Raw genomic sequence first — 19,894 nt, 5'->3', positions numbered from 1 at the left:
CTGAGGTATAAATTTACCAAGAGAAAATAATGTTTCATGTGAAATGAATCTTGACATCTGTGACAGTTTGGGTGGTACCTGCCTCAAACTAGCACAATATCCTGAAATGTCTTGAAATGCGAGGAAAACTGAAGGCTTTTGTGTGTGTGTGTTTGATTGTGGATTTTTTGCGTTGTTGATTTTGTTTTGGTTTGGTATGTGTTTGTTTGTTTTCCCTTTGGTGGTGGTGTGTTTTGTTTTTTTTTTTTTTTTTGGTTGATTGCATTTTGCATGTGGGGTTTATTTTGTTTGCTTGGGGTTTTGTTTTGTTTGTTTGTTTTCAGGTGAATTTGAGAGTTGCACGAAAGTTTCTCAAGTCGAATAGCAAAACAAATAAGGTAGCTAATATGCATCAGGTGGCTCTGGTGGATTTCTGATTGAGGGTTTCTTGTTCTTTTGTGGAACTGGATTATGTGGACTTTGCAACCTTGTGGAACCTTAGCAGGATAATGAAAGAACCTGGTCATAAATAGTGATAGCTTTGCTACTACTGGCCTTCAGTTGAAGGATCTGCTTACAGTTTGTGGAGGTAGTTATACATCAGTACAGATAGCTAACTATATATGCTTAGTTGTAACTCTTGTAGTTTTTTCACTTCTGTTTTTAAGAAACAGTTGCAGAAACTGGGTTAACTTCTGTAATTGTTTCAGCTCGCTTTTTACAGTCGAACAATGGACCTGCCAGCAGAGAATTAGCAAGGTGTAGTTGTTTTTCCCTATTCTGGCTATGCAACTTTTACCCCTAGTGCTCTGTAGTGTTTAAAGTGGGAAACTCAATAGTTAGACTTTGCTATTCTCTGAAAGGCGTGTCCAGAGTTTTTATTACATATTCATGGCAATGTTGAAATGCAGGAAGTAGAAATGCAATAAAATTACTACTGATAGGTCACTTCCCAAAGAAATCTTTGAGACTGTAATATGAAGTTTTTGGTTGTGCAATTTAATAAAAATAAACTTAACTACAGGCACTTTTTTTTTTTTCTGTTTTAATAATCCATTTATATGCAGCAGCTTTTTGGTGTGGTTCTTAGGCTCTGTGGCAAGTGAAATGAAAACAAGATGTTCTCATCTGTCCAGTTCAATCTTTATTTATATATGTTTTGTGTTGCTTATAATTTTAATGGGTATCACTGCAGACCTGCTGAAATATTTGACTAAAGGCCATATAGGCAAATATGACTCAGTTGTAAACTAAATTTTGCCAAATGCTCAGACTTAGACTGTTGGAAGAATAAAGTCTAGATGGTCCCCTACAGTTGAGAGTTTGCACTTCTGGACTGTACTGTTCCAGGAAGTGTCCAGGTGTGCTGAGGAAGACTCTTCTGAGCTGCTCATTGAACTAAAGGGAGTTGCAGCACCCACTGAACATATCAGTCTTGGACTCTGGTGTGAGATGCATATTGCCACTTATAAATGGGTAGGGGAATCAGTGGTCAAGATTTTATGACTCGCTTTATTATGAGAAGGGATAGTAATTCTTTATTTTCAACCTAGAGTTAATTTGTAGCAATCTCAGTACTTTTCAGCTATTTCAGGGAAGGATTTCCTGTTTTGTTCTCTTCCTTTACTTAGTATCTCTGACTGATACTGGTGTCATGTCTGTTCTTTTGTCTTCTGAAATTGAAAGATAACAGAAGATGCCCCTGACACTGTACATTTTAGTAGAGTTTATATGCAGACCAGCAGCCCTAAGTAGTTGGTGCTCATCAAAACTGCAGATTGCCCTCTTTCCTAAGGAAGAAATAGTACTGAATAAGGCAAATCTTGGCAGTTTTGCTGCTGCCTACAGAGTTTGAATAATGAGAAAGTAATTAACCAATATTTTTGGTCCCCAAATCCAAGGCATAATATTATCTTCACTAGGAGGAAAGATTTTGTTAATAATGGATAAAATCCCAGTGTAGATATTTGGTTTGTAGTTTTAGCATGTGTTAGCTTGTCTAAACAGTGAGAGTGTAAAATCATGCATACTTGTAAAGTCATCTATCTAATCAAAGTGAAGTGTGTAATCACTTAGAAAAATAAGGTAGAAAAATGAGACCAGAGCTTTCTATTCCCCTTTCTGACTCCAGTAGCATTATCCTTTTTTATTCTCAGTTTAAATATAATTCCCTCCAGTTGCGTCTTCAGAAATGCTACCTGCAGTTTTTGTCAGTCTGTAGGTACTATCTCCTGTGTGTGACAGCATATCCAAGAACAATAGTTAGCAGAGCTGCAAATAGACATTTCAGATTCTGAAAACAGGAATATCTTGCTCTGCTTTGCAGTGCTGCTCTGCTTTGCAGAGCTGTGGCTAGTTCTTCAAAAGTGTTCATAGCCTCCTATTAGAGACAGTGAAAGCATTCAGTAGCTACTCCTGGCCAGTGGAGGTGTGTAAAGTACTTTGAAGATCCATGGAAGAAGTCTCCAAAGGGCTTGCTCAAGCTTATTGATTCCCAATAAAAGCTGAACCCAAGTTCCTGTTAATCTCCTCTCTGATCCATGCATTTAAGTTTAATACTCTGTATTTATATGTGCAATTTTGAGGATAGATTTAGGGGTTTTTTTTTGACAGCTGAGGTTGAACCAGAATGATTTTCAAAGAGCTTACCAGAGAAAATATTATTGATTGAGGTGGATTTTTCACACATCAGCGACTGGCTTAGAGCCTTACCTACATTTGATCTATGCCTGTCTCTTAAATTGTAATAAATCTTGAAGCACGTGGTTCTTATCAAGTGTTTGTATTATCCTAGGTTAGGTGTGAGTTGAACCATTTGTGGTGGTCTGTTCTCTTACAAGGATGTCTTGTACTCTCTTCTTATCCCAGAATGCTGTGGAGGGTAGAGGACTGAGCACGGATTTCTGTGGGTTTTCATCTGTTTTCTCTACAGTATCTTAATTCTTGTTGTGTACATGTAGTGCCACAAAGTAGGGGGTGTAATAAAGCATACTCAGCTTCTGCATTTGTAGATGCTAGCAAGGAAATAGTTGACCATGAATCTCAGCAATTTATTATGTGGGACTTTAGCCACTGGCATTTGGCTCTGATTTCACACCCCAAAAATGCCTCAGGATGATCACTACATCTCTGAATAAAAAGTGTTTACCTCTGGTTGTGAAAGGAAATTTGTTAAACTCTTAAGTGTGTTCAATTTTTAAGACTTGCCTCAATATTCATTATAGGTGTTCAGGAGTCTTTCAAAGCTGATGCTCATTTTTGGTTTGCAGAGAAATTATTTTCAGGCAGGTAGTCACCATACATGCTTGTCAGCTTTGCTGCGGCATGTTACCCTGTTGTGTAAAAAATACCTTTTAAAACTACAGTAGAAATAGAACAAGTTGAAACATGAAGTCAAACCTGCTAACCAGCACTCTTTGATATGTTTTTCCTTGTGTTTTACAAATGGGAAAGCTTTTTGTATACTTCATCTTCAAACTTTATTACAGCTTCTTCACCTGCCAATAGGGGGTGAGTGAAAGCCATAAATGGGGAAAGCAGAAAGGCAAAAAGCGAAGTCTGTAACAGAAGTAATTCAGAAGTGTTGCACTCTATACTGAACCTGCCTATTGCAAAATATTTTTGAGTCATTATGCAGAGAGGAAGTGTTAATCAAAACTGAAATGAGGAGAAAGGCTGTAGTTAGAAAAGAGACTTTGGCTACAGAAAATCTGGGTTCTGGGTTCTGTTGCTATCAGCTTCTCAGCCCTTGGTTTGTTCCCTCTTACACTTTCTATCCTATCCTCCTAGATCCCTCTATTTTTGTTTAACTTGGACTATGTGTGTTTGGCCCAGGCTTGAAAAACTTGGGTTTAAAAAAATCTAGAAGCTTCTTGGTATTAGATCTGATCATTGTCTAGACCTGGATTAGAGGGCTGGACAATGAAGACACTAAGCTCTAGAGATACAGAAAAGAATGGAAGACAAGTGACTGACAACAGTAATTTTATTCTGGTGGAGTTAGGGAAGTTTGGTTTGTTTGCTTTGTTTTTAACCCATTTTCACTAGGCTCTGGGATCTTATTGTCTGCATGATGGTGGAAAAAAGCACCACTGATTTTACTGACTGTGCAGAGTGGGTAAAATGTTTGAGGTGTTGGATCTATGACTCTTAGCAATGCATTGTCATATTTCCTTTCCCAAGTTGTTATTTTTTCCAGGTCTTGACTGTTCTGTGGTAGGTAAAGGTATCTGATATAGTTGAAGGCATTGTATCGAAACTTGTCTATAGTTGTTTTTTCAGTTGGTTAAAGGTCCTGTCCCATTAATCTCCCATGGCTCTTAGACATACTGGTTCCACCATCAGGTGACCTTAGTGGAGCATTACCTGGGACACTGAACTATGTAAGCAGCTCAAAGTTCTGATGGCTCATTTCTGCTGAAACAGTTTAAGATTTAATGGCTTGAGAATGCCATTTTCTGTCTGGCCAGCACTGCTAATTAGAAAGGACTAGAGAAGGTAAACTCAGATGTCTAAATGATCTGATCTTTACCTGCTCCAACTGCTTGTAATGAAAATCTCACTAGGCTGAACTATTACCCTTTCTTTGGCTAAAATGAAGCAAAGTTTTTCCTTTTTCCAAACTAAAGCAAGGTAGAGGTAGAAACTGAGATCAGTTTTAAAACCCTACTTAGCCCATACTGTCTTCTGCTTGTAAGAGCTGTAGAGCCTATTGTTTTTCGAGGCATATTAGTTCATGTAGGGTGGATCAATGACCAAATGTCTTTTATGGAATGATTTGCAAAACTTTGAAATTAAGTCAAATTTTGAATATGTTCTTTTCGTTGGTATTCAAGTATTTGAAAACATACATCATCTCAGAATGATCTCAATGTATATGGTCTTGTATATATTTGGTAGACTTTTCCCTTTGTCCAGAAATTTGTTCAATCAGAGTCTTGAACTCCATGATCCTGTAATTTGCCAGCCCAGAAGGTTGTGTTCACTAGTTGCTTCTAGTGGATAACTCTGATCGTACACTGGAGTTGTGTTCACCTGCATTATAACCCTTTTTAATCTTGTGGAATCTTCACTTTTCCCTTTCGAGTATAATGACTAAAGCCCATTTTTTGTTGCACACATTTTGGAATTAGAAGCATTTCCTTTTTAAATGTAACAGTGGGTTACTTGGATGATTTAAATGCTAACAATTGTTCTAGAAGTAGCATTGTTAGGTTATCTCAGAGTTTGAGATGATTTAATTTTACCAAGGGCAAAAATCATCACAGCTTGTAAGTTTGTGGACGATCATAAAGGCTTTGAGTGGTGATATTGTTGAATATCTCTTAATACAAAGGTTTGTACCAGTGCTTACTGTGTACCAGAACTATGAGTTAATTCAAAGCTGTCTGTAGTCTTGAAGAAAAAACTCATTTGATTACTAACAAGTAAAGTTGTGTCTCTAAACACTGTTTTTAGCTGTTTGAGGAAAAGTTACTTCGGCATCTTGCATTAGTTATGAATTCAGTGCTACAGGTATTGAAATATGGTTTCAGCAGCTTTAACTTGATAGGAGTAGATTTAGAATAGGTAGTAGACAAAGTATTACTATTGTATAGCAGTCTTTGTATAGACACCCAGCTAATAGAACACCACATTGTTCCAGCCCACACTATTTCGTTTAAGTAGAAAAGTGACGAGAGTGGCTTCTAGCCATCCCTCATTGACTGTTTGTTAAAAGTATGCCTTCTGTGTTCCAAAGCATTTGATAGTTCGCTAGCCTCAGTGTTTTCATTGTTTAGGAGATAATACTTTCCTTTTGAAAGTCTGACTGTTTTCTCTCTCCCCCAGGTGCTGGAGCTCTTTGTGGCACTGAACTTGTCCTTGAGTGTATTTTGCCCAATGCAACTCTTTGAAATGTTTGTACAAAACTACTAAGTGCAACTGTTTCTACAGACTGGAAAATCAGAAGAAATAGTTGAAAAAAACCTTCATTCTGTCACTAAGAGAACCGATGGATTCACTTGAAGTGATGTGTGAACACAGATGAGAAGAAAAATAAGAATTTTTGCTTGTGGAAAAAATATTTTTCCTGGCAGAGGTTTTTTAGCGTAGCAGACTTGTAAGCACATGTTGGAGAACTTTACAAGTGTCCTTATTGTAATCGGTAAGCATCCCCAAAGAACTGAATCCTTACATTAAAACACATAATAGGGAACAGAACATAGGAAACATGCCAACTCAGCCCCTCTTGGCATACATGGACGGACCGGATGGAATAGCCAGTACCGTTGGTGCGCAGATGGAGAATAGTGATGCCTCAATGACAATAAAAGGAACAAGCACAATTTCTTACAAAAGCTTGCAAGAGAAGTTTCTCATGCAAGCTGAGGGATGCATGCCTTTGGACTGCATGTTTTGTGATGAGACTTTTAAACATCCTGAAGAGCTTGGTAAGCATGTTTTAACTCAGCATAGACCCACTCTTTGTGAGCCAGCCGTCCTGCGTGTTGAAGCAGAGTATCTAAGTCACCTAGATAAACGCCAAGTAAGAACAACTTTACCTTCATCAAACAATGAAAAGGACAGTGAAGACCTTAGCTGTAAAGTTTGTGGACAGACATTTGATGAGGCTTTTGATGTTGAGGCACACATGAAAAAGCATAAAGATTCTTTTACATATTGGTGTAATGTGTGTGGAAGAAGATTTAAAGAGCCGTGGTTCCTCAAAAATCACATGAGAACACACACTGGAAAGCCTGGTTCCAGAAACAAGCATCAACAAGGTTCTGAAAGCCCCATAACAATAAATGAAGTGGTGCAGGAGCACGTAACTGAAAATGTAACGTCACCTTACAAAATTTGTATGGTTTGTGGTTTCCTATTTCTCAATAAAGAGACTCTAATTGAGCACAGCAAAGTGCACACCAAAGAATCAGTACCCAGTGGTGAAAGCCCCCAAGTGTCTGGTGAACCTAATGCAGAAGACACGTCTCCAAGAGAGGAATTTTTGCGATTCTTGAACTTAAAACCAAACTTGGGTTCAGAAAATGACAAATCACAAAAACCTGTGAAATGGATAGCTGAACTAGATCCTTTCAACACATATCAAGCCTGGCAGCTGGCTACCAAAGGTAAAGTTGCAGTTGGCCACGGCCAGACTAAAGAACCGGGTCAAGAAGGAAGTACAGACAATGATGATTCATCTTCTGATAAAGAAGAACTTGGTGAAATTTGGAATGCAAATAAAGGTAGCCAGTCTGAGACTACAGGGAAGTCAAAAGTAAATAAAAATAACAGTTATACAGGGAATGGTAACTTATCCCAAGACAAACTGAAACATCCCAGCAGTGAAGTGCCTTCTATGGAGACGGATTCTAAATTGTCCCAGAACAAAGAGAAACCCACACACTGTTCAGAGTGTGGTAAAGCCTTCAGAACATACCACCAGCTAGTCCTTCATTCCAGAGTACATAAGAGGGACAGACGGACTGATGGAGAGACTTCATCTGCTTCGAGGACGTACTGTGCCGATGTAGTAAGTTTGGATGAAAATGGATCAGCAGAGCGAATAGAAGGAGGCTCTGAAGATGGATCTGAAGATGGACTTCCAGAAACCCTTCATCTAGGTGAGTAGCATTTTGAGCACGTAAGTTTGAAATGCTGTTGCTATATTGTTCAGGAACGCTTCTGAGCCAAAGAAGGTCTTGTCTTAGTTATTTTTTTCAAAACTTAGACAGTGATGTGAAGGGGAAGAGAGGAAAATCAGACTGGAAAAAGGGTTCTGACACCATCATGTTTGAGACCTTTGTGTTGGACTGTCTTCCAGTTCTGATTTGGGTTATTGGAATCACTAGCATGCTTTTAATATTCAGCCTAGGAAGAGTCTCACTTTTCACCCTTGCATCTTGGAATAAAAGGCAAAAAAATGTTCAGTGTTTGATGACAACAGGTTCATTGTTAAGAACCTGAGAAGAACAATCCCAAACTTTTACTGTCAACCTACAGGTTCCACTTATCTTGAATGATGCATACCTGGAAAGCCTAAATGTCAAACTAAGCAATTAAAATTGGTCACATAAGGATGTGTGTGCAGGCTATTGATATGTAGGCATCGTATATGAAAGAGAGGCACATATTTAACCCCTTGAAGTGTTGCTAACAGTTCTCCTTGACAGAGTAGATGGGCTCAATCTGTTATGTTACTCAGTGTCTTAGAAAAACAAGTGATACTGAATGATTCCTTCATTGAAAAAGATTGCATGTCTGAGGACAAAAAGTCTTCTAGCTAATCTGGCACTCATGTGACATGCATTGAGTCTGCATTTAAAGAACCAGACACTTGCATAATCTCAAGAAAAGACGCAACGTACAGAATGTCCTGGCACACACAACTGACTTTTCCATTTCTGGTAATGTGCAGCTCTTTATTTTGCCTCCAGTAACAAAGGAATGGAATTATTACCTAATGTTAAGTTGCATGTTTTGTTTCTCAGTGTCTTATCCTAAACTAGAAAAGCTTTCTTTTTAATGTGCTGAGTCATGCTTATTGAGACATTATCTATTTGTTTAAAGCAGCTATGGCTTGTCTTAACCATAGTTATTAATTAGCATTTCCAGTATAGAAGCTTTTCAACACAGAAACTTCAGAGAACTGTTTTTAACTATGTATTATGTGTCTAATGGCTAAGTCAGGCTAGACGTTTCCTTGCTTTTCGTCTTATTGTAGTGTCCTACTGAGCCTTGATCTGCAAATTTTACTGAAGTTGTCTCGATGTTTCTTTTTAATTTTAAAAAAAAAAAAATTTTTCAATTCAACCTGCCACAGAAGGCAGTTTGATTCGAAATGGTGTGTTTTTGTAAACTTTCTCCCCTTTCTTGTTCAGCATTATGCTGTACTTGCTGCCCTCCAGTGGTAACTGCCTGCTTCTTACACTGGAGCAGAACTAGTTTTTAACTTGTGCATTGGTTCCTTGAATACATCTCACAGAACAGCAACCTCTGTAACTTTCCTCATCTCATATTTGTTAAAATTTAATCCTTAATTCTTAGAGCAAAAGAAGATTACTCGTTAATGTTCAGGATGTTGATATACAAGTATATCACTCCACTGATCATCACTGAAATAGTAATAATAAAGTCCACCTTTCTCCTTGCCTTCCTTCTTTATACCTCTCCATGTTTGTCCATGGTGCACAGAGCAGGCTTACAGTCTGAATCATCACACTTAGTAGTTCAAGCACTCCCTTTTAATAAAAGAACACAGTTTATAAACTGTGTGACCTTTTGAGATAGGCTGTTCTCCAGCAAGTTTCTGTAGGCCAATAGATAGTTTTGTTGATTTTTTTTTTTCTTTTTCCCCACCCCTCTTCTTCTCTGACCCCTAGTTTTGCATCTTGTTTGTTCTCTGAGGCTTCTTTGTTACAGTCTCTAACCACAATGTGACCTGACACAGATGGAAACCTTTTAGCTTTTTGGCTTTTTGATAGCTGTGTGTGTAGCAATACAGAGCAAAAGATGCTTGTAGACTGCAGGACTTGACAACACTTCATCATTCTATGCTTAAAAGACAGTTTTAAATGAGACTTCAAATTTGCATTTTCTTTTCATAATACAGCTATGTTTTCTCCTAAAGATAAAAATGAAGATTGTTTGGAAAGAGCAAAAGTTAAAAACCTTGGTGCCTCCAGAGAATGTAGCTATTGTGGGAAGTATTTTCGCTCCAATTATTACCTCAATATTCATCTCAGAACTCATACAGGTAAATGGTCATCACCTTTGTGGGAGGGGAAGTCTGCTGAATCCTGGTGCATGAAATTTTTGATTTTACTTGAGAAATACAGAAGTTGCCTTGAAATGAGTCAAATTCAGACCAAAGGTTTTCTCTAATGTTAAAAAAAATCCAATTGAAATTTCTTAGAATGATTCAAATACTTACATCACTGTAATTTTTTTTCAAGTACATTAAGTACTTGTTAAGATCTCAGTATATGTTAAAATTGCTTTCTGCTTTTAGCAGTCTAGCAGAAAGTTTGATTTTTTTTTTTGGTGTGGCTTTGCTTTTTTTTTTTTGTTAAAGCAAACAAATAAACAGCCAAAAAGTCTCAAACAAACAACAATAAAACTTAACAAACTAGTACATTTCCCATGTACCAAGTTTATCTGCCAGTTGCTGCTACCTGGGTTAAAAACTGTGTCTAGTTTTCTGTTCAACTTCTTGTTTTCCATAGCCAGGCAAACTCTTCCTACTTCTTTTAGTGTGTGTCCCTGTTTCTTTTGAAACAGTTCTATTTATAGATGCACTGTAACATTGGTGTTGTCAAGTAACATACTTGTGCTATGATCAAGGGCTGCAAATTATTGGAGGTGACCCACAGTTATGTTTCTTGCTTATCTCTACCAAACATATTGTCAGCTACCATCTTTATACACAGACAATGTGTGGAAAATATCTTCATTGTAGCCAGAAGATGTCACTGTAGTTAGTAAAAGCAGTAAGATGTAGTTGTTTAACTGGTTTAGATGAGCTTAAAAGTTATGAGTATGTGGAAGGGGAAGGAAAAACATTTTGCTGTCTACATTATTCCTTCATCTTTGATTGTATTCAAGAGTTGAAATGAAATTGTACCAAAATTAACTTACTGATAAAACTGTGTTTCAGGTGAAAAACCATACAAATGTGAATTTTGTGAGTACGCAGCTGCACAGAAAACTTCACTGAGGTATCATTTAGAGAGGCATCACAAGGACAAGCAAGCTGATAATGCAGCAGAAGCAAAAAGTGACAACAAAGTTTCATTACAGAGTCAGGAGACAGAGGTTTTGCTGACTGCCGATGGTGCTCAAGAAACCAAAAATTCAAAGAGGCTTTTTGATTGTGCCAAAGATGTCGGAGGCTGCACACCTGCCAAGCAGCGAAAGGAAGTTCTGTCTTTGACCAATGCAATGGGCAGCACAGTCCTTTTAAAAATTAAAAATAATCCTAAGGAATTGAACAAAGGTTCTGTTTGTAACAATTCAAATCAAGTACAGGAGACTGTGCCTGCTCCTTACCTGGAAAAGCTAAAGGCTGAGAAAGAAACCAAGGAAGCTCAGTCAAGTGTTCCTCATATAAGAGAGAGAGAGGCTTCTATGACATCAGAGACAGATGATGTCCAGTATATTTGTGCTTTAAAGGATGGAAAATATGTGAATGATCTACAAGAGCTGACTGAAAACTACAAACACAAACCTATGGCGGAGTCCCAGGAAAAGCCCTTGAACTTATCCATTGGGACCTCACAAGAATGTGCAGTGATTGCAACTAAAGGCCTGCTAGCACCCATCACCTGCCCATTTTGTGCTTACCGAACATTCTACCCAGAAGTTCTAATGATGCACCAGAGGCTGATGCACAAATACAACCCTGACACCATTAACAAAAATGGCTGCAGAAACAAGGCTTTAGCTAAGGCCAGACGCACTGGATGCCCTCCAGCTCTGCTTGGTAAAGATGTGCTTCCTCTGTCTTTTAATTCTAAGAAAAGTAAGACTTCCCCATCGACACAGCAAAAACCGTTGCAAACAGGGAAAGCTAAACAATGTCACCCTCCGCAGAACAAAGTCTCTCTCTTTTCAGTGACTGACTCGAGCAATACAGCCCCAAACAACCTCAAGTTTCATAAACAGCAAAGTAATATCGGAGCTCAGTCAAATAATTTTAGACAACATCAGCAAGAAATACACTCCACTTCCAGTGTCTCTCCAGTACTGGACAGAGTAAAAAGATCTGAATCCAAAGCAAAAGCTCCAAGTGTCTCAGTGTCTCAAACTGGCCTAGTAAGCAGCAGTATGAATGGGGCTCTCGACTCTCACATGAGTGAATCTGCCTGGTCCTGTCATCGAGGAAGAGACTATTTTTGTGGTAAATCTGTGAGCAATGTAAATCTTGACTATGGTGACCCGCCTTCCAAACGAATGAAACCTAATCTATTACCTATTGAGCATATTGACTCTCCAATGGCTAATTACAGAAGATACGAAACGAGCAGATTTCGTGTTGCAAACAGATATGCAAATCTGCTACCTCAGGAATGTGCTCGCACCAAACCTGCATCCTCTGTTTTGCCAACCAAACAAGGGCTTCTGAATTCAGATGATGCTGATTCTCCTAATGCATTGACTGTTCTCAAAACTTACGAGCCATACAGCTCTGGATCACTTTACAATTCTTCTGGATCTAGCAATGGCCAAGTAACCAGCTCTACAGTAGAAGGTACTGTATCCCCTTCTCGGTTAAATGTCTTGCACCATTACAAATGAGGGTGAATGAAACATTAAGTGTGTAGCCAGTTTGAAACAGAAAGCAAAGCTGTGCTTAGCATTTTGTCAAGTCAATGCTTGGATTTTGAACAAGCTGGCTTGGGGAATTAGATGTGGAAGATCTGAGTTTTAAAAAGGGATGTAAAGTTCCTCACGTTCTCTCCTACCCGCATGCCATGGCTCTCTGATAACAAACATCTATTGTTTGTTCATCAGAGCACTCCAGACATGCTAACTAATCCAGGATATATGGAACAAGCCTTTCTGCTTAATATACAAGATGTCTTGGACCATCTGGAATATGAATAAGACCCCTTATAATAAAAAAAAGCTGTCATAGACAATTGTTCCCTTCAGTTGCAGAAAAGGATATATTGTAAATCATAAAACTATGATTTAAATCTTATACCTCTGTTCTTCAATGGGTTTTTTATAATGTTCAGATTTTAGAGGGAACAGAACACTTCAAGACAACCTATTTCTGCTATTCTAATTATGGTGTCTCGTTGCACTAAGAAGTAGTAATGCTTTGCAGAAAACTTGTAGTGTAGCAGAGATCAGTGTTTTGTGATGTGTCTGGAAAATTTTGTTACTTTTATGAAATGCATGGTTTTGTGTTTTGTTTGTAGTCAATATTTTCACAACTCTTACCTAGAGGCCAAGATTAAAAAGTGCTAGGTGATATTTAGGCAGTTGTCTATTTGTAGAAGATGGTGTTTATGATTTTCAGCTGAGGTCAGGATAGACTCAGAAATTAATATAGGACTTTAAATTTTGAAATTAAGACCCTATTAAAAAAATTAATAGTGTGTATGTGCCACATAATCTTGAAGTTTCTGCTAAGTTGTTAAAATGAATAATACCCTTCTCTGCAAGCAGTAAGATTACTCTTCTGAAGTAGTCTGTGTTGGTAGCAGACAGGAGTGTGATATCATGGCTCAGAGTGAAACATAAAATAACAGTTCTGTTTAGCTGTGTGCTGAAAACTGCATTTGCTGACACTGTTCTGGTGCTTGTTCACTTGTTTTAAAGTTGTAGGCTTCATAAATATTCAGACTTGGTACTAGTAGGTTATGGAAGAATGAAGGAAAGTTACAGTTCTGTTTCCAGTCTGAGTAGGGAGTTGATAAAGGAAAAGCCAGCATCACAGCTGACTCACTAAAATGGCTGTGAAACGGAGTTAATTCCGAGTTGTGTGAAGAGTACTGTCTGTGTACCATGAATTGCTTTAAGGAATGCAAAATGGGCACCAAGTTATGCATAGAATGTGGAGGAGCAGGCAGAAGGACAAATATGGGTGTTCTTGATCCCTTGTGATCTGAGAAAATGAAATACAGGTATTTTTGAACACCAAGGTCATTCATGAAGTTGTGCAGTTTACTTTGCAAGATTTAATTCTTTTAATTAATGGTTAATAGCAGCTAAAACCTTAATGTGTGAGCTCAGCATTTGGTGGAGCATTATCTGTTGAGCAGATAGAACATTCAGGATTTCAAGGGAATGCTATTAATTTGATATAACCCCCTATTATTTTTCATACAAACTAGAAGGGCAAAGTTAGAGTTTTGCCTATTCAATCAGCTAGAAGAGTAATATGTACTTCGGGGACTAGATGGTGGACTGTATCTTGCTCTTTTCCAGCATTAGTGTGTATTTGAGATAGTGAAATTGTCTTGCCAGTAGTTTTGGTGAGGTTAACCTGTTGAATAGCAGTTGATGCAAATACTATTTTCGAACAATGGCTTCACTGGAATCCACCTTGTTCTTTTGAAAGCCCCACCTGTGGCAGATCTCTGTGGCAGGTTTTTCTTCCTCTTTGGTATAAAGTAGCATGTAGTGAAGATCCTCCTGCTGTTTCTTGTTATATAGAGCTCTCAAAACTATGGCTGCGACTAATTTGACAGAACTGTTGTAATGAAAGTGAAGAGTTCGTTGCTCATTGCACAGTGCTGTCTCAAGGCAACAAGAGCGACTTTTAATGGGTGTTACCTGGATTGGAAAAGCTTGTGAAACCAGACCCCTCTATGGGTTTTCTTAGCAACTTCAATAAAAGCCCTTCAGGTTTTTAAGGTTAATTTCCTAGTTTTGCAGACATTCTGTCTGGAAGTACCCAACCCAAACCTTGATAGCTGTTTGCCTGTCTGCTACCCCATACCCTCTCAAAGCTCTCAATATTAGAGGTTTAATGTGGGCGGGGACAGCGAAGATGAAAGTTTCAGCACATTCTTTGTTAAAATGCTGAAGTACAACTGTTTGCCTAAGATGTATTTGGTAAGGTATCCATGCAAAGTACTGCAGGTGTAGACCTGCAGGTTTCTGTAGGCTTTCCATTGAACTCTGGCAATATCATAAAACATGATGTCAAAGCTTCTTGTTTTTTTTAAGGGCCAGCATTTCTTGTGGCAACATTATTTAGGTCCTATGAGCATGTTGTGTCGCATGTTAAACGCTGGATCAAGTTGTCATGAGAATATGTTCCACTTGGCAAACTTGATTAAAGCATGATGCCTTCCGTTATTGCTTGTAAGCTCTGCCATTCTGTGTTGCCCTGAAGAGACAGAAACATTCTGAAACCACTCAGTTTGTGTTATTTTCAAATTAGTTGCCTTTGCAATGGCAACGCGCTATCAAGGATAACCTGTTGGCTGATTGATCTGGCAGAGGCTGCAAATTAAAGACAATTGCTCATGACACACTCCAATGGCTTTGTAGATTCTGTTGAAATATTAATTTAGCTTTGCCATTTTAATTTAATTAAAGCTTGCCAGGTTTTTTCAGTGCTGCATTTAAAGCTTTCGTGGAATACGGATGGCAGTTGGGCTTTTTGTATCTGGTGGAAGTAATGATTCTTGACTTTTTTCCCTGGATTTTATGAAGTGTATTTGACTGCTTGCTTAAGCTAATAAGACATAATATGGAATAGGCATTGATTTCAGGTGTATAAATCTGAATTAATGATCTCGGATAAACATGAAATTACCTGTATAGGAGATTTAAAATGGCTTAAAGGTCTGCAAGTAAGCATAGAGTGACACTCACTAAAGAGTCACAATTGCTGTCCAATCTGTGGTGATAATGATGTATATCTATGTATCCTCTCTAACACCAGTATTCAAAAATTCGATTTTCAGACAAGTATAGAAACTGGATACATAGGCATCATGCTGTAGAGTGTACTCTTGCACTTTAACCTGCCCTATGATGAGTTAAAGACATTTATTTATTGGAAATAAAATGAGAGATTAAATAACGGAGAGGTGACTGTCAAGTGTATACAGCTTAGAATGAACTTGTTAGATGAATACTTTTCATTTTCCTTGCATTTGTGTTGATACAGAATTTGATGCAATCTCTTACTACAACTAGAAATACTTATTGTCTGAGCCCTACTTACGAGGTGATTGTAGGTAGTATCTGTGGGATGTTGCTATGTATACCTGCCCACAATTGAATGTCTGACCAATTAGACTGCAAAGGGGTAATTTTTTTTTGTTTGTTTTTATTTTTCAGGAAAGAGATCAGTGTCATACCAACACTTAGCCAGCAGCGTGCTACAAAAGCAAAGCTATGAAAGTTTCATTGGTAATGCACACTTTCGACCAAGTGACAAGAAGACTTAATCATTTACTTCAAGAAATGGTAAACAACCCTTTGAACTAATTGTTGCTTAAATGTTGCATTATGTACTCAAAAGCATCAAAGGTTGCTGCATGGCATTATGAGAGGTTATGAAAGTCTCAACCAGAACAGCTGAAAATGCAAACTCCCCCTCTCATACAAAGTCAGGCAAATAGTGGTGTAGCAGCATTAGCTATCTGGAATAGTCTTAAAGGCCTGCATAGAAAGTACATAGGTGATTCTCCTAAAAGTAATGGAAGGGCTAGTGGTAGATAGTTACATTAATTAGTTACAATTCTAGTGCAAAGTGTTCAATAAAAGAGCTCTCCCCTTAAGCCAGTACTTAGGGGCGTAGGAACAATGTGAAGGAGAACCAGAATCAAGAACTGTTACCACAATTTATGAATCCCGTGAAAGGTTATATTGGTTTGTCCTTCCTCAAAATGTAGACATGACTTATCTTACAACAAAGCGGTGGATTATTTCATAGAGCAGTAAGGTTTTTCTGATAGCTCCTTGACAGTTTATCTTTGTGTACTGCAGAGGTTGTTCCAAATAGTTTTCCCTTTGTTTGACTTGAGGGGTGGGTGTAGCCTCTAAGGGAAATGGGTCAAGTGAAAAGAATTAGCCTGGTGTTCTGAATTCCCGAGCTTCATCTCTTCAGTTCTGTAGCCGTATCTCAGAACTTAACAACTCCATTGTTTGCAACATTCTTAGCTGCTAAGGAGACAAGTACTCTATAAGACTATAAATAAATATATCTGTGTGGTTTTTTTCAAGCCCAGAGCTACAGATAATTTTCCTTATTTGAACGTAAGGAGATGTGTATAGAATGCTGTAGCATTTGGACCAGCACACACCACTTTATAGAGAGATTTTACATGTCTGGAGAGCAGAGCTATCTGACATCTAGCTGACAGCTTTAAGATACTTCACTTTATTTCTTGATATTCTTCTAATCTTACTGCTTTTATTGTCTCCCTCCTAAGCATATTTTTATCTAGTTTTGCTTTTCTAAGTTAACTCTATCTCCTGCCTGTATTTCTACTTGGGGCTTGATTAACCTCAGAAGTAGAGTTGTCAGCAAGCTTTTATTTGGCAAATAGAAGACAGAGACTTTATATGGTAATATCAACTTCAAAGTATGCTTATGCAAGGGTGTGATAGAAAATCCCTTATTGTTTTAAAGATACTCATCACAACAAAAAGTGTGGTGCTTTTTTATAGTCATACAACTGAAAAATTATGATTTTTTTTTCCCTCCTTCTTCCCACCCTCTAGGTCTAAGGACATAAGTGCATGTTCTATGGAGTTATACCTGCAGTTCATCCCTTGAGGAAAATTGAATGGTGAAAGCTACTGAACTAAGCTGTGATTGTACTGTATATAAAAAAAACACTACAGTTTATGATACTGGTTCTGTTAACATTTTGTACCAAATAGCCATAAAAAATAGTCTAAACAATTGGGTTATGAAGGTGTGTGGAGAATGTATATCTTGACATTGACTTTTGAGTATTTTTCATTAGAATTAATTGACCAAATATTAGGTAGGAATTCTATTTTTACATACTTGAGCGCTGCTGAAGAGTTTCTCTTTGGAAGAATATATAATCATTGCACCTCAGGTAACCTGTAAATACTGAACTTGAAATCCTATTGGCTTAATGCTCCTTTTTCATAAAGGTGAAAGTTTCTCTTCTGTTTTTGTTCTGTTGAACTATGTTAGTTTTTTAAAGCAACTTCCACATAAACTGTCCAGTTTATAAATGTTGTGAACATCAACTCGACGGTGCTGACATTATGCTGATCTGCCTTCTCTGTGTTAGGACCATAATGTGTTGGAGGGATCTGTTTCCCTGGGGTTGTTTCCAGCACATTTTTAAACTCATGGATGAGGCAATACTTGACATTTGGATTTCAGTGTGGTGTTCCTGAAATACGGTTGGATTCTTCTCTTGGCATTGGTTGCTGTTCTTCAGAGAAGCCGCTTAAACATCTCTACCAATACTCACTCTTAAAGCAGAAAGTACCTGGGACTTGCATGAGAAATGATACTAATCTAAATGTTTCAAATGTTTAGTTTTGTACTAAACTCAATGCAGTTACATTTAGAGGAAAAGTACTTTGCACCTTTGTCCAAACTGTAAAGTCACAAAACAAGACAGACTTGCAATGGGATTATGGAATCTACAGACTTCAAAAGGGATGCGGCTATGGTGTAGCCTGCTTGACTGTGCTTGGAAGCTTCTTGATGTCGAGTTTCAGCATCTACTGGGTGTTTAAAGTAAATGAGAAATAACCTGCAAATGGGAGAATATCTCCTTTTATTTTTATTTTGTGAAGACAACAAGAGTTTTTTTCTAATGCACATGCAGTTTAATTTTTGTAAAGGGAAGATGGCCAGTTACCAGCCAGAAAAGCAGAATCGTTGTGTATTTTAACTTGTGTTCCTAACTGCTTCTCATCAAGCCTGTAGTTAACACTTCATTTCTTCTGTATCTGGCTTTGACTTCCATATATTTTAGTAAAACAAAAGATGAAAAATTTTGCACTGTTTGTTTTGCTCTCTTCCCTCATACAGCAAATGTAAAATAGCAAAACCTAGAAACTCTTGTTTTTTTCATTATGCAACTTGAGATGTTCCAGTTGTTGTCTTAGTTCCTGTATATGGGACCTATTTTTAATGTCTCTGTAAACTGGCGATGTAATGAAGTGCTGTGTATCAGGAAATTGTACACTATTTACCTTTTTTCCTGTTCATAAGCTGAGCCATATGTACATAATCTAGATTTTGGTTTTCCTAGTTTTGCACTTTTATAGCCTATTTTTTGAAGATGAATTCACTTGGAAAATGGTTAATCTATTTTTTTGCGTGATCTTTCAATGAGTCTTATAGAATGCATGCTGTAACTCATCTGTGTACCTTACGGGGTTCTGTGATTAAAGTGTACGGGGCTGGTTTTTAAGATGTTTCAGCAAACAGACCTAAGACTTGTTCGGTTTTTAATCTCCCTTCATACTGGTACAGTTTCCCTCAAGGGTGTTTGGGTGTTTTTTTTTCTTTTTTTGGTAGGGTTTTTGGGGTTGGAATGAAAAAATTGACATGAAGACTCTATTTCATGGCAGTGCAGCCCTGTACTTCAGAACACACTTTGCCCATCAGTATTAACTATTGGGATACTACTGGTTTTGTATGTTTCTTTGAAAATAACAGTGCATATACAGAGGTACAAATTGTCCTTTTTTTTTTTTTCTAAATGTATTTATTTCATTCCATTTTGGTTTATTTTAATTGTTGAAACCGGAAGTTGTCAAGCAGTAGGCACACATTACTCATTTAATTTATGATGTATTTCACTTTAGTTGAGTATATTATTACATGTGGATGTAAATATAGACTTGGTGTTTTGCAAAACTAGTTTCTGTGTCTTGCTTTTAAAGCTTAAAATTAGTTGCCTGGAATTTCCTAGTCACTGGACCGACCTGTTGCTGTACCTGCACTGCTGAGAAGACAAGACTGAGAACTTGCCAATAACCAAAAAAATTCTTGCCCTGTGCCATTGCTTACATAAAAATACTGAGTCACTACCCAGACAATCGATCTGTAAGGCTTAGGAGGAAAATTCTCTTAAAATAACAAAGAAATACTTTATTTACCTTCACAAAAAGAAATTGAGTTACTGTATGGATTTGTTTTGTGGTAATAAAGTTGTGATGGGTGAATGAAATATCCCCTCCCCATGAGCCATGAGAATTTGTATGGGATTAAACTGCTTTTGAAACCAAAAACCAAGCTTCCAGGTCTGATGTGTTCTCAGACTTCAACTTGAGGTATCAGACCTCACCACCACCTCTGACCATACCTCAAAACTCAATTATGAGCTTGGAAGAGGGCTGGGAGAAACTTGTCAAGGCCAACTCCTCAAGAGCAAGGAAGCTTTTCTGATGAGATTCACTGTATAAGTAAATTATATTTAAAGGCACTTAGACAGATAACCATGGCCTCATTGACACC

General features: G+C 37.8%; 1 protein-coding gene across 5 annotated transcripts in view; it reads left to right on the top strand.

The window, feature by feature from the left end:
* ZNF217 (zinc finger protein 217) overlaps positions 1 to 19,294 on the top strand; it is a 28,211-nt gene extending 8,917 nt beyond the window's left edge. For 4 of the 5 annotated variants that reach the window (XM_064167524.1, XM_064167525.1, XM_064167526.1 and 1 more), the window contains exons 2-6: positions 5,809 to 7,586; positions 9,575 to 9,718; positions 10,619 to 12,211; positions 15,769 to 15,897; positions 17,158 to 19,294. In XM_064167524.1, coding sequence (XP_064023594.1) covers positions 6,191 to 7,586; positions 9,575 to 9,718; positions 10,619 to 12,211; positions 15,769 to 15,878 — 3,243 coding nt within the window. In that variant the 5' untranslated portion in view covers positions 5,809 to 6,190 and the 3' untranslated portion in view covers positions 15,879 to 15,897; positions 17,158 to 19,294. The remainder of the gene's footprint in view (positions 1 to 5,808; positions 7,587 to 9,574; positions 9,719 to 10,618; positions 12,212 to 15,768; positions 15,898 to 17,157) is intronic. The other variant, XM_064167528.1, reaches the window with a different exon arrangement.
* Positions 19,295 to 19,894: the final 600 nt, after the last annotated feature.

This window comes from Pogoniulus pusillus, chromosome 29 (genome assembly GCF_015220805.1).
Source record: "Pogoniulus pusillus isolate bPogPus1 chromosome 29, bPogPus1.pri, whole genome shotgun sequence".
Taxonomy (NCBI): domain Eukaryota; kingdom Metazoa; phylum Chordata; class Aves; order Piciformes; family Lybiidae; genus Pogoniulus; species Pogoniulus pusillus.
Note: the sequence above shows the minus strand (reverse complement) of the source record. Positions and strands in the feature narration are given on the sequence as shown.